The 14261-nt window shown below is 39.0% G+C and overlaps 1 protein-coding gene across 2 annotated transcripts in view; it reads left to right on the plus strand.

Annotated features, from left to right (window-relative positions):
* The first annotated feature begins 560 nt into the window (after positions 1-560).
* LOC115240492 overlaps positions 561-14261 on the plus strand; it is a 183723-nt gene continuing 170022 nt past the window's right edge. For both annotated transcript variants that reach the window (XR_003884783.1, XM_029815674.1), the window contains exons 1-2: positions 561-1061; positions 6926-7161. Coding sequence is in view for 1 of the 2 variants with exons in the window: in XM_029815674.1 (XP_029671534.1) it covers positions 6927-7161 (235 nt within the window). In the remaining variant the exon portion in view is untranslated. The remainder of the gene's footprint in view (positions 1062-6925; positions 7162-14261) is intronic.

Consider the following 14261-nt stretch of genomic DNA (forward strand, 5'->3'; position numbering starts at 1 on the left):
ATTTTTCGTACAAGGAGAAACTGATTCTTTTAAATATGTGAAGAAGAAGCGTCATCAAAGATAGCACTTTCAACGGCGAACGCACAATTATTTATGCAGGCGGAAAAATAGGCGCGAAAATAGTAACGTATTTTTACTCCGAAAAAAAATACTCGCATGCGCTTAAATATATTTCAAAATATTTCTAACCCCCTTCTTCTTACGTTCGATGCAAGAATGCGTGAGAATCCTATTTCGCATTTACCAAAGTAATTGAAATTGAGTAATACTCACGCACATTTGATCCAATATCTCCGAATTTTTCGTACAAGGAGAAACTGATTCTCTTAAATATGTGAAGAAGAAGCGTCATCAAAGATAGCACTCTCAACGGCAAACGCACAATTATTTATGCAGGCGGAAAAATAGGCGCGAAAATAGTAACGCGCGAGAAAGGGCGCGAGTTTGAAATAGACCAACTGCAACGGCGCAAGTGGCGGCGCGGCGGATTGCGCGGGCAAGTAACGCGCGTTCGTTCGGTGGAGGAGCGTTCGCGAGCGCGGCCCCACTCGCTCGCAGTATCGCGGCGACCCTCAACCTGAAAGCATCGTGTATCCGTCGGCGCCGTCACCCGGCAAAAGGGGGATTTGCGGACCGTGTGGACGTGGTCCGAGGCCGCGTTGGTTGTGTGAAACGTGAGAACCTCTCCCGGAATCGTCCGTGACCAAATTCGTGCGCGTGTCGGCGAGAGCGTCTTCGTCGTCGTCGTCGTCGTCGTCGCGGCGCTTCTTCGAGAGGAAGGTAATGGGAAATCTCGCGTAGTAAATTCGGTGAACGCAGTCGGTCAGGAGAGGAGTAACTCTGTCTCGTCGTTCTTCCCCCTTTTTCCCGCGACTCGTAATACGATCCGCGATGCGATGTCTGTGTGATATATACGTGTGAAAAGTGTTTTTTCCCCACCTCCCCCCGCGAGTACTGTCTTGTCAATTTTGCCCGCATCTCGGAGTCCGAGAAGAATATTGCAGACGGAAGGTGGGAACGAGACTTAATCGAAGGTGTTTGTGTGACGGATCGTCGAAAAGGTAAAGAGCGTTGCATTTCGTGGTCGATTTCTCGATTTTATTATCTCGATATTTGACTTGTGCGAAAGACGCACTTTCGAAAAACGCTGCAAATAGATCGGTGATGGAGCTTGGTACTCGTCAATATATCATGTTACCACGTATGGTTTAGAATTTCATCCACGAGGGATGGAATCGCGATTTTTTCGCGTGACTCGAGAAATTGGTCGTAACGTTTTTTCGCGCACACGTTCACACACATACGCCATATTTATTGCGAAAAATCGTGCGCTGCAACTTCATGTAAAACACAGAGCATGTCTTTCTTTTTTGTTATATTTTTTTCGTTATATTTTTCAATTTTGATAGTCTGTAAAAAATCACTTTTACACAGAACTCTTCCGAAAACACCTCATAGAAAATATTATTGAATAGGAAATATATTCTATAAAGATTTTTAAGAGGTTTTGTGACAAATATATTATTTTACACACGGGTGTAAGTGATTGCGGGTAGACACGGTTTGTGCAGGTAGAGGTAATTTATTTTCGAAAACATTTTTAAGCGAGTGTGCCACTCTCTCTCTTTTCCGCGAATAAGCTCAAGTCCTTTGATCGGCTACTCGTTCAATGTCGAGGTAAACAGAAGATTGAAGGCGCCCTTTTTACGTGGAATTGAGACCCACGCGCCGATGCGTCGCCAACGATTTCCGTGAAGCGTGCATACAGTTTTTTTTTCCGTTCTCTCTGTCGAGCTCGTCGATAGTATTGCCTATTTCGCTTTATTTTATCCGTTATCCGATTTATATACCGATCGCAAAACATGTTTGGTCTCTCTTTCTACAACTCAAAATAGCAAATATATTTATTTACAATTACCATATTTTTTAAATTGTAATTCTAAGTAAATAATTAATCTTATTGTTAGATGCAAGCTCAGTTATTTAAACTTTTATTTTTTTTATTTTATTTAATATATATATAGATATAAATTCTTATTTTATTTTTCTGAGCATATGTTTAATGGCACAAAAGTATAAATTTTTAATACATCTCATGGCATATCGTTTTATGGCTTATTAATTGATAATGATATTTAATATCTGCCACGATATTTTGCTTTTGCACGGTTATTGATGATTTATATAATCATCTTAAAATCTCTCAGTCCCTTTCTGCAATTCAGAATAGTAAATATATTTACTTATGATTAACACAATCTTTTTTATTATAATTCTAAGTAAATGTTTAATCTTAGACGAAAGCTGTGTGATATAAATTTTTATTTTATGTATATTCTGATAATGAGTATGTGCTTAACGGCACAAAAAAAAACAGATTTTCAATACACGTTAGGATACCCCGTTTTTAGCTCATTAACTGGTGATGACATTTGATACTTGCCATCTGACGAGAGCTCAGCTGTTGTGTAACCCGAGTTGTATCCGCGCGAGTTAAGGTTATTATTACGCAGTAACTATTACGTATATTCACGCGATGCACAGCTCAGATTTTAGCGAGGGGGATTCCATTAACCACGATTTGGAACCCTGAATCCGAGCTCGACCCGACTCCAAACCTGGTTCCGTCTCAGATTCCTCAATGCATGGCAGTATTAATTTTCCAAACCCAATTATCCGTATCTAGGATTTGTATGAAAACATAGTTTCTATCACGTTCACATAAGAAACACTATTTTTATGATGTTACGACGATGCCCATCAAAATTACAAAGAATACAATTGATTGATTTTTACGATGTGATTGGAATATAAAAGGTTGATAAAAATATATATATAAATAATAAAGCTATCGTGATTGCATCGGTTACGAAAAATAAAATTGATTGTTTTTTACAAAATAATCGGAATATATAAGAGATCAATATAAATATACATAAAAATAACGAAGTCATCGTAATTGCATCGAGAAATTTAAAATAATTTTACTTTCAAATTTCTTCTCGAGAAATCTTACCTTAGGAGAGATAATCCTTTCCATCTGTTTGTCGATTAAGATTTACCCGTGAAACGTTACGCGCTCCAAATTCATGCAAGCCCCTTCCTTTCGGACAAGATTCCCGGGCTTTTCGTTATTTACGTGCCAACAAATAATCAGATTTGCGACAACTTGTTGCTTACCGGAAAGCGCGGAAAGGCGAAGTTCGAAGACACCGGGGCGGAGAATTGCGCTAATAGACCGACGAGAGATAGAGATGAGAGAAAGAGAGAGAGATAGAGAGATAGCGGAATCAGCTCCCGCGGCCATTAAATTAATCAACCGCCCGACCTCAGGAAAACACGGACCCCGGGTCTGAAGTTCTCCACGTCATCCGCGGTCGTTTGTACAGCGCCGTCGCAATTTCCCTTGGTCGTCGTCGCTCCCACTTTTCCGACGACAATGATGACGGAATAAGGTCACCGGAGCTGAAAAACGAACAATGCAGATCCTCCATATGACGCGAGAAAGAGAGAGAGAGAGAGAGAGAAAGAGGGTACCTACTCGCTCGCGCGAGCGGTGGGGGGGACCATAACTCGCGGCTCGCGCGTGAATTATTTCACCTACCCTCCCGCTAATGAAACATAATGAAATGTAAAGCGCAAAAAAGGTTTTCAGTTACTCAACTGCTACTGCCGTTGCTACTCCGAGAGTGCGGCGACTTGCACCACCGCGGTTAAATAATGTTTCCTCCCTCTGCTTCTCCCTTCCCTTTCCCGGTCGGTCGCAAGAACGTTCCGCGGAACTCTACTTCGGATCCACGTCCCCCGCGACTCGATCCGACTCACAAGAGCGTACTATAATTACGGATTTTTACTTACGCAACGCGTACTGACGCGAGCCGCGAATTGAGGTCTCCTGCGAGATGTTTGCCACAGATATTTTCTCGCGTAAAAATATAATTGAGTTTCCGTGGAAAAACTTAACTCGGGTCACTACTGCTCCACTTCAACGTTGATATATCGTGGAGAAAAATAGAGCGAAAGAGTGCACGCGTATATTTTTTTCTGCAAGGGGTAAAGGGATTATAAAATTTCGAGTAGATAGTCTTCTCGTGTTGAGGAGAAATTAATCTAAAAATTTTTCCCCTCATAATTTTCGTTGATTTTTTAGTGGTTTTATAATAGATTGCAAATTATATTTATTTTACTAGGAGTTTAGAGAGGACTAAATAAATTTTTTAATAAAAGATTAAATGCAAATTATATTAAAAGGAAATAAAATTATATGATACGCGCGGACATTTTTTAAAGCATTTTAAAGATACGTAATATAATAATAACACAGTAAAATGAGTTGTTCGTATATGTATAATTACGGCAAGTAGTAAAAACTAGTATTTAAAAGACGTGATAGATAAATTACTAAATAAATTGAATCGTATCGTTTCTGGATTCGGTTCCTTACAATCGGACAGCATCGTGATCAATACTGAATCGGAAACATGGAAAGTTTCGTAGTTACCTCGCTGTACTGGGGTGTAAAGAAGTATTTAACGGTGGATTCGCGAAGTTGGTAAAGTTTTGTGCAAGGGATATAAATATTTTTCGTGTGCTTTTCATTAACTGTTCGGTTTACATTTTAGTCTCTCGTCAGAAAGGCTAGCGACAAAATATAGGACGGTTATCTTAAAAGCTGAAATTTGTGTTTACCGAAAAAACTTCCAAGTTTTAATGCTGTAATTAATATTTTTAAATGTATAATTTTCTTTTTCTTTTTCTTTCTCTTTTAAAATGCTTATAATACAGCACAGAAATGTTTATATAAATTTGATCGCAAATAGTCATGCTTAATTTTTTAAACGAAAAATATCAGTCGTGTATAATTTTGTTATCAAAATCAAGCACACACATATCTACATCTTATTATATGTCGAATTTTTATCTTTCTATGAAAAATTGGGTGCAAACTTGTTGGAAGAAAATTTCCAATATATGTATATATGAATGATTTAAATTATTGTATTTGTATAAATATTAAATTATTTAATATATACACAGAAATAATATTAACGACTTGACAAATTCTATTCGAGATAGAAATATTCTGTTACATATTAAATAGCCACATGATAGATCGCCAATCGTTTCGAAATCCGGTATTGGAACGATTCCAGCGACGCGATTTTTCTTGAAGCCGAGTGGTCAGCCAGAAAAAAGCGAGTCGGAAGCGCCGTGAAATTTCGACGACTCGCGATGACACGATTGGGTGGTCAAGTCGGGGTCTATCGGAAGCGGTTCGAATGCGATTTGAATTTTGAATGCGCGAATCTGCATATGTAAACACGAAGCCGCCGCGAGATACGATCGCGTAGCCGACTGTGTCGCCCGCTCGTATCCGGGGCGAGAGGGACTGTTTCCGAGATCTTCGATTGATAGATTTACGCAGGTTTTAAAATGCGACGAAATTTATGCGACTGAAGTATATATATGTGCGCGAGAGAGAGTTAGTAGTCTACTAGCTACGTGCCTCCTTTTACGGCGGACATTTTTCCCCGACCGTTTCTGCGGGTGAGATGATAATTGGGAAACGTTTGTTCTCTTCTTTCTCCCTCAAATAATGGATTCACTTAGGAAAAAAATCGGCACGTTCTTATGCGCAACGGACAGAGGGGGGTACGAGGAGGGAAGTCTGGGGGATGTAATGGCACGGACCTACCGAACATCGCCTTTTACGCGGCACTTTATTCATCCGCGCGGTAATATCGCGTTATCCTTTTGATTGCGTCCATGTAAAAGAACCTCAAGACCCCCAAAGACGACCCCCACTGAGCTCTCAGCGGCCCCTGAATTATTCAGTAGTTACGCGAGGGAAAAGCGCGTCGTCTTCTCCCTCTTTTATCGACATGCCTTCGGATCAATTTTGTTTACCGCATCGAAACGGGGTTACCACCGCGAAGTTATTTGACAATACAATTTTCAAGCAATGCACATTCGCTTTTGAAGTAAATACTATTCTAAATTATCACGCGTGTCTCTTGCATCGCACGCTTCAGAATATCACGTCATTAATTGTTGTAATTGAAAAACCGAGAGATTTCCCTAAAAGTTGCTTCTTTAGTGATGAATTATTCGATGAATTTAAAATCGATTTTTACTTTTGGCGAGAATTTTGAGAAAGGAATAAAAAGATTAAAATTCTATGAAAATAAAATATGCACTGCGATTTAATTAAGCGACAGAATTTCGTTCCGCGAAAAATTACTTGCGAAGAGAGAGATTATAATTAAATAATTAAAAATAATTAAAATTTCATATTTTATTTATAAATGTGTATTCAGACACTATGATAATTCGATTATGCAAGATGCAGACAATGGCTTTTCGCTTATAGTTCTAGAGACAAGGTATTCTTCCACCGACGGTTATAACAGATGATTGTACGGTCGCAAGGACATGATGAATTGTTGCTCCACTTCATTTTATTTTAGTCCACCGATAAAAGATAAGCTTTATACTTTCCCGACGGTATCGTGTAGTAGTAACGGTAGAAATTACTATCCGAAGTAGCTGCATCTAGTAGTAGGTCGTTTCGCAGCTTTATCTTCCCTTGACGTCTCCTTATATGGAGCACTTTAAAAGTTTCGCGTTCCTCTCTTAATATTTTGCTGGCGCGCCCACACTCACACAACACAAACACGTACACGCACGCGTGCACGGAAAATTGTCGGGTGTGACGCGCGCGCGTGTCGAATTCCATCGCGCGGTCGCGTTACGGAATGAGCGACCCAAGTATGCAACACGTGCGTACGCATACGTGCGTGCATACGTACGGCGGATGTTAACACGTGTCGCGTGCATACCGGGCGCCACGGCCGGGATAATAGCGCTCGGCACGACGGCGATTTTATTTTTTATCCTTCCCTACCTTGTGCATATGTCACCGCAGGATGTCTCGTGGCACGTGGCACCGGTGGTCGGTGCTCTTGCTGCTCCTGCTGGCCACGCGATTCCTCTCCGTCCACGGACAATGCGGATCGTACGCCCAGGATCGACAGGAGAAGCAGGACAAGCAGGACAAGCTGGCGCTATACAAAGTTATCCTGAGGACCTACTGGTCGAGGGCGCGATTCCCACGACATTATCCGGAGTGGAAGCCCCCGGCGCAGTTTGGCAAACTGATCGGTGAGTTTTAGTTTGTTAGTGTCAAATGAGCTCGATCGATGAGTTCGTCGTGCATGAAACAAGGGCATGATAACCTTAATCCTAAGAATGGTACTCGCCGCAGTATATATATAGCTATTCTGAGCAATTTAATTTTTCAAATTTATTTTCCAATTTTACTTTTTTGTCACTGAAAGATATATTATTGCATTCGTCTCTTCGAAAATGCTTTCAAAAAATTTGCATTTTGATATGTTATATATTGATACAAATTAAAAAAAAAAAAAAAAAAAAAAAAAAAAAAAAAAAAAAAAAAAAGAAACCTTTTTTGGGAAAAGATTTTTAAAAAAAAAAAAAAAACACGAGTACCATTTTAGGGTAAATGCCGCAGAAATATTTGATGGATAGATTTAAGTAATTTAAATGATATAATTTGCATATACGAAAAGAGAATCACAAATAATTCTACATATTAAGAGCTATTTTTCTACGGTAATCAAATTCAATTTAAAGGCTAATATATCATTTGCAACACATTTGGATCTGACGCGCATCTCGAATGAAGATTGAAATGTAAAATATGCACGTTGAAAATATTTCTCTCTTTACATACATAGGATATCAAATACGATTTTAATCAAACGCGACGTTATGCAAAATTAGATTAAATTGTTCCTGGAACGATTCGAATCTCATTTATTGAGGATGCCGAGATGACAAGTCTGAAATCAGAATTAGATTTTTCTAATTATTTCGGATCTACACGATCCACCGCGAGTAACACGATCATCCGCAAAAGAGCAGAGTCGCCCTTAATTAATGAGATCTCTGTCGCGAGATTTGTCTGCCGGCTTATCGACTCTCTCGACGACGGTCTCTCTGACGACGCGTCACCGCCGAAACTTTAATTCGATCAAATCCTCGCCGATACCGCGCGATTCCGATCACGGCGAATACTTATTTCTCCCGGACGATTTCGGGCAACGTCAGCCCGAGCCTTATTCTACGGGTTTATTTTCTTCGCGACCTCCTTTCTCGGTCTTTCGACCCGAAAGGCGCAAAGGCGGGCGGGGATGAAACGATAATTGGAGAAGTTGGGAATTATCGCATTACGCCACTGGCGTTCGCAGCCATCTGACGTGAATTTGAGATGTTTTTGCACGTGGATGCCTTCAAAGTGATGACAGAGCATGTATAATACATGGAGTGTCTCCCCCTCCCAGAGCAACCGATCTTTTTATTATATAGAATGAATTCTTCGGCGCACAATTTTTTACTATAATCCTTATGTAAAACTTTCTATATCGAGGTCATAATACATGAATATTAGATGGCAAATTTTGATTATAATTTACTGTTGTTAATTACGACATTGATTAAAGATCTTTGATCTTAATCGCTTCTATAACCGGAACACCCTGTACATAGGCACGAGCAGGTGTCGTAAGTCTTCGTCGGTCTATAAATCCCTCGCAATCCCTCTTGCCACCAGTTAGTCTCCATAGTTTCGCGCTTTCGCTTGGTGTCTGTGGTCGTGATCCTTCGTTCTCGTTTCGTCTCCCCGACCATTCTCTTTCTCCTCCGCTTCCCACAACGCCCGGCACCAGTCCCTTTCCCCATGTAGCAAAGTCGAATAAATTCCGTTGGACCTGATCCGGCCGTTTTGCCGAATGTACGAGGGCGAATGTTCCGCGAGAAACCTCAAATTCGAATTAGAAAGCCGCGTGTGCGCCGCCGAAATTCAATTTCCAGACTCCAGCGCAGTCGAGAGATCGCTCTCGGCGGCAGTGTATACGAGAAGAATCCGAAGGACCGCGTTTTCCTCTTTCGCCGAATTCGTTCTCGTATTGGTAGTTTGTGATTCGAAATATTTCCTGAAATATTTTGTTCGAATATAATTAAAAGATAATGCCGATTGTATTTTTGTACATAAATGAACTGGATCATCAGGGGAAAACATTTACTGGATAAAAATTGAGAATATATTGTATTTTTATAATATATTCTTTAATTAAAGAGAAAGATAATATATACATACAATATAGATCTAAAAGAGTTATTTTTTTAATTCAAAATTTTATACGATTATTTTTCTTCGTTTAATGAATATTGTTGAATTTTTCAAATATACATACTTCCATTATTTATTTATTTTGATTGCAATCAAAAAATTCATCAGAGTTAGTCTTGATCATAAGTTTCAACAGCCACGTTGCGATTCATTCTGGAAAATAAATTTCGCGAAAAGTTTTGCGCGTTAATTACAAAAAAAAAAAAAGAAGAGGCGCGACGCGTAAAAAATCGGGAAAAATGCATAGGTTTTGTTCGGAAAAAGGATCTCAAAGGATGATTAGATAAAGAATCGGAGGAGAGAGGAGGATTGTGAGTTTTCTCGTGTAATACGAAGGAGGGAGAGAGGGCCACGTGAAGTGGGCTTGAAACCGAACAGAGCGGAACAAAAGCAGGGACAAAACGTAATCGAAAATCCTTTACGCCGTCCCGGGGAGAAATCGCGGGAGGAAAGAGGCACGAGACGGGGGTGATACGGGGCGGAGGACGGGTAGTAGTAGTAGTAGGTTTCTCTCCGCATTCCGCAGAACCTCTCTGTGGATATATCCTGCGTGCACACAGTCGAGCGAACACGTTCGATCGTTAACGGCCGACTAATGGAATGGAATTCGCATCTCTTCGTTCTCTCGTCGTATATACACCCTCCATCGTTTCCGCCGTTCCTTCAGTCGTGCGTCCGAATCGTAAAACTGTTGCCCGCGCACTGTCGTTGTTTTTCTTTCATGGCTCCGGATATGGTCGATTTAATTCGAGTCTTCCTTTTTTTTTCCTCTTTCCGCTACTGTTTCTCTTCTCGATCTATATTTCTTCAATTTATCCTCTCTCTTTCTCTCTCTTTGTCACTGTTCTTGAACTCTGAATTTAAATGGAAGCACACGCAGTCATTATTCGATAACGCGTAATCGAATCTAGATACACGATACATCATATTTTTTAATATTTTATACGTATAAAGATAAAATCTTTTAAATAAAAATACATGGAAAGTTTTCAGTTGATATTACATTTAAAGTTCATTTATTTCTGAGAATAAAATGAGAATAATATATAATTGACAAGAAAAATTTATACAATAAAATAGGCATTCTTTCTCGATAGGCAGCCTTTATAATTAATAACATCAACGTACATTCCGTATGATAAGAAATAATGCATCGCGTATTTTGACGAGAAATGGCACATTTAAAGAAAAGTAGCCTTCAACTAAATAATGAGAATCAAATGTAAACACATTGAAACTACCATAACTGAACCAGGTCGAAATAAATGCGCATTTTACTCGGTTACGAGCTCCTCGCAACTTACACGTATCCACGAGGAACAAAGGGACGCGCTGTTACCGCGTGCGCGTATCTGCAAAGCAAACACGATAATAATAGCGTCGCTAATGCATGGTAGACACTACGCTAATGGCGAACAAATATCTTCTTCAGAGGTAGAACGAATTATATCGAATAACAAGGAAAATTTTGTAAACGTCTTTGCGCGATGAGCGGAAATGGGAAATATTTTTTGACGGTCATGAAACGTAATCTGCGCGAAATGCTTTAATTGAGAATCGCGAATTTAATTTTACGCTTAAAAATATGTTTTTAATGACGTTTGATCTTTTATGCTTTGCTAAAACAAAGAAAAGTGAAGAATAGCAAGAAATATTTGACGCGAACATATCGTAATCTTCTATAATAACATCTTTTAGCATCAAATGTGCATATTTTTTATTCACAAAAATATATAAAGTAATTGCGTTTTGATATATCGTCGATTGATACAGTAATCGTTCCATTGCGAATAAATTATTCTCTCGGCAAAAAGCGTCGATCGATATTGAGATTTTTATCTTGTACGGGGTGGCATTATTATGGCAATATGTTTTCCATAATATGTTCGCCGCGCCCTTATACGGCGACGATGATACACATGGAAAGTTTGGGCTATTCGTGGGAAAAGAGGGATCGCGTCCATCGGCAAGTCAAAAAGCACTCCGACGTATGCGAAAGTTTGCCTATTCCCGCTATGCTAATAGATTCCCATAACAGCGACAAGAAAAAACGTTTTTTCCCCCTGTCACTGACAGTTCGTGGACCTTATGTGACGGAGCGCGAGATAAATGTCGTTTAAGGTATCGCGTGTACTATTTTGCGGACGCGCTCCGAATTTAAATGCACGTATTTATGCGTGTATTCGCAATTCATCCTTGAGTCTCTCGATGTAGAGTCTTCTTGGATGTTTGAGTGTTCTCTTTCCCGTAGCGTGAATCATCATCCAGCGCGTATAGGGCGGCCCAAAAATATCTCTGGTGAGCGCCAGCTTGCGATGTCTACGTGCATGAAGATAGATTCACTAATAGTCACTAATCCTTGTAAATAATCGCTTTCATTTGTAATCATTCAAGAGCTAGAATGCTAAAATATTATACTTTTATCTTTAAGAGAGACAGAGAAAAAGAGAGAGAGAAAAAGGTATATATAAATATTAAATATATATATTTATATTATTATTACAAAATATTAATAAAATGACGGAAATTCTGTTATAATAATTTATACGGCTAGAAATCATTTAGTAATATAGTGATTTATAACTGCGGATATATTGAGACTAAAATTACTCGTATCGACTCGTGTCGACGAAAGAGTGACAGTTTGTCGAGTGTTCGCGTAGTTACATGCTGTTTTTCTGTTTGGTAAGATTTGATCACGTGAACGCGATTACCGAGCGCAGGAGACTGTTCAATATAACTTGACATACACAATACACCGTAGATTTCTCAGCGAGAAAGAGAGTTTCCCGCGTTTAGACACCGTCGACCGAACGTCTTGGAACTTCGCTAGAAGTAAAGCAGCCTCTGGAACGGGGCCACGCGTACGCCATACAGCGCGAAGCGAGATCGGAAGGAAAACGGGATAAAGTTGCCGCGAATGATGCCTCGTACATAAAACTTAGGCGCAAGTAAGCTAATTTCGCGAGAACTTTTCAAAAACTTTCAAAATATATATGTTCGCGCGTGTGTCTGCCTCTGAAACATTTTCTTTTCTTTGTCAGATTTTATTCTCGCTTTAACAAGATTCTCGACTCGATGACGTCCCGAGTAAAAGACGTGTGAAAAACTAAAAAAGTTTGAAAATTATGTATATTTAATCTCTGAAAATTTAAATTAATTGAAATTAAAGACAGACTATAGATTTTATATAAAGTGCAAAAATACAATGTAAGCGGAATAATTAAAATTCACTATTCTTTTAAAGAAATGCGTTTTTACTAATTAGAATCAAGATAGATGGCACACCGTCAAAATCTGAATTTGATAATAGAAAATCGTGGATAGGAAAACGTTTACACGATAGTTCTCTCTTCTGCGAATGAGTCAAGGGCCGCTTCTAATTATTCTAGCCTCGAGACACCAGTATCGCGTGCGCCCGGTGCTCCCGTAATTTTTTTTTTTTTTTTTTTTTTTTTTTTTTTACTTAAGACATCTTGATCTCGGTGATATAGAAGCAATTCCAGTTACGTTTAAATTCAACGCGTATTTTAACTACATATGGCTATGCCTCCGTATCATCTACTCCTTATGCGGCAGTACATTTTAATTTATATAAATAGTATTTTTTAATGATATAACGGTAACATCGCGCCTATTCGCTAAATGTCGCATATAAGTTATAATAGTATCCATCTGGTATATAAATACGCGGAACTTAAAAGTCGATTAAGAGAAATTATCGGAGTCGAGTATGTACGATGGAGATAATGATACGGCGAGTTCATTGTTAATTTTCAAGTTTAAAACGCTGATTATGGCTACTTTCTATCTTCTCTTCGTGCTTTCTTTTATTTTTTTTTTTATTTTTAAGAAAAAAAACATTCCGATAGGTTGAACTCGTTAACTTATTACCTCATTACGAACATTTTGTCGGAAGTTAAACAATTCCCGTACGTTTTCACATTAATGTTAAATTGCAAGCGAATGTATAACGCTTTCAGAGAAGGACAGCTCGATTTTTCTGTCCGTTTAATTTCATTCATCATTCCCGAAAAATGCAATGATAACGTTCCTTACTACGGTACGCCTATCTGTACAATATCCTAATTTCATTGATCCCGCCTATCATATAAAGTTACAATTATGATGTGTCGTAGTCACATGATACGTAGTCTATAACCGTCTTTTAATGCAGAATAGGTAAAATTACTCTTCGTCTACTTGCGTTTACAACTTACGATAATTCGTCTAGTGTTCTAATATTAACGAATCCCACTCACATACAAGTAGTTAACTGCGATTGCAATTAGTGATATCGTTCGAATAAACATGTATTATCGAGAAATCTTTACAGTCATTTCTGGCTGTCTTTGAAGTTATTTAAGTATTCTCATATGCTACATTTCACACGGATCTGTTCACAAACAAAAAATAGCATTAGAAAAAGACGATTAATTTCTTCATCATCGAAGAGAGACAGAAAAAGAGAGAGAGAGAGAGATAACGTTATTACTACACGATAATCACTCGTCGTTTCGCGATATGTTTCGTGACGATAAAGAATTTCGCGATGTAAATCACATGTAGATTCATCTCACAAGTAGGTTCAAAATATTTGGGCGATATAATATACGTTTTCAAGGAGAGTAAAAGAGAGGGAGAGAGAAAAGGAGAAAATAGGCACCCACACGTTCATAAAACACACTCATTGTCAGTTATAATGCTTTACGATTAACTCGAACAGTTGTTCTAGCGTCTAATATCGTAGCTGCTATATTGCCGTACGTCGATGTGATTCACATTTTTGCATTAAACCCTTAATCGAAATGATATAATCCCGAAGGAATCCTAATATTATTCTTCTTAAGTAACGATCCCCTTCCTATTCGCGTAATTGTCGCGCCTAGTGTAGGTACCCACCCGTGCAGGAATGTTCACAGCTGTATTACAGTTATATGGTATTGCTCCTAAGTTCTCGACGATTGCGAGACGATTTTCTTCAACGATCTCGCAAACATCCGTCTCTCTCGATAGCATCGGAGATTCTCCACAGAGCGGCTATCTACGA

The sequence above is a fragment of the Formica exsecta genome, unplaced genomic scaffold (genome assembly GCF_003651465.1).
Source record: "Formica exsecta isolate Colony F162 unplaced genomic scaffold, ASM365146v1 scaffold117, whole genome shotgun sequence".
Classification (NCBI taxonomy): domain Eukaryota; kingdom Metazoa; phylum Arthropoda; class Insecta; order Hymenoptera; family Formicidae; genus Formica; species Formica exsecta.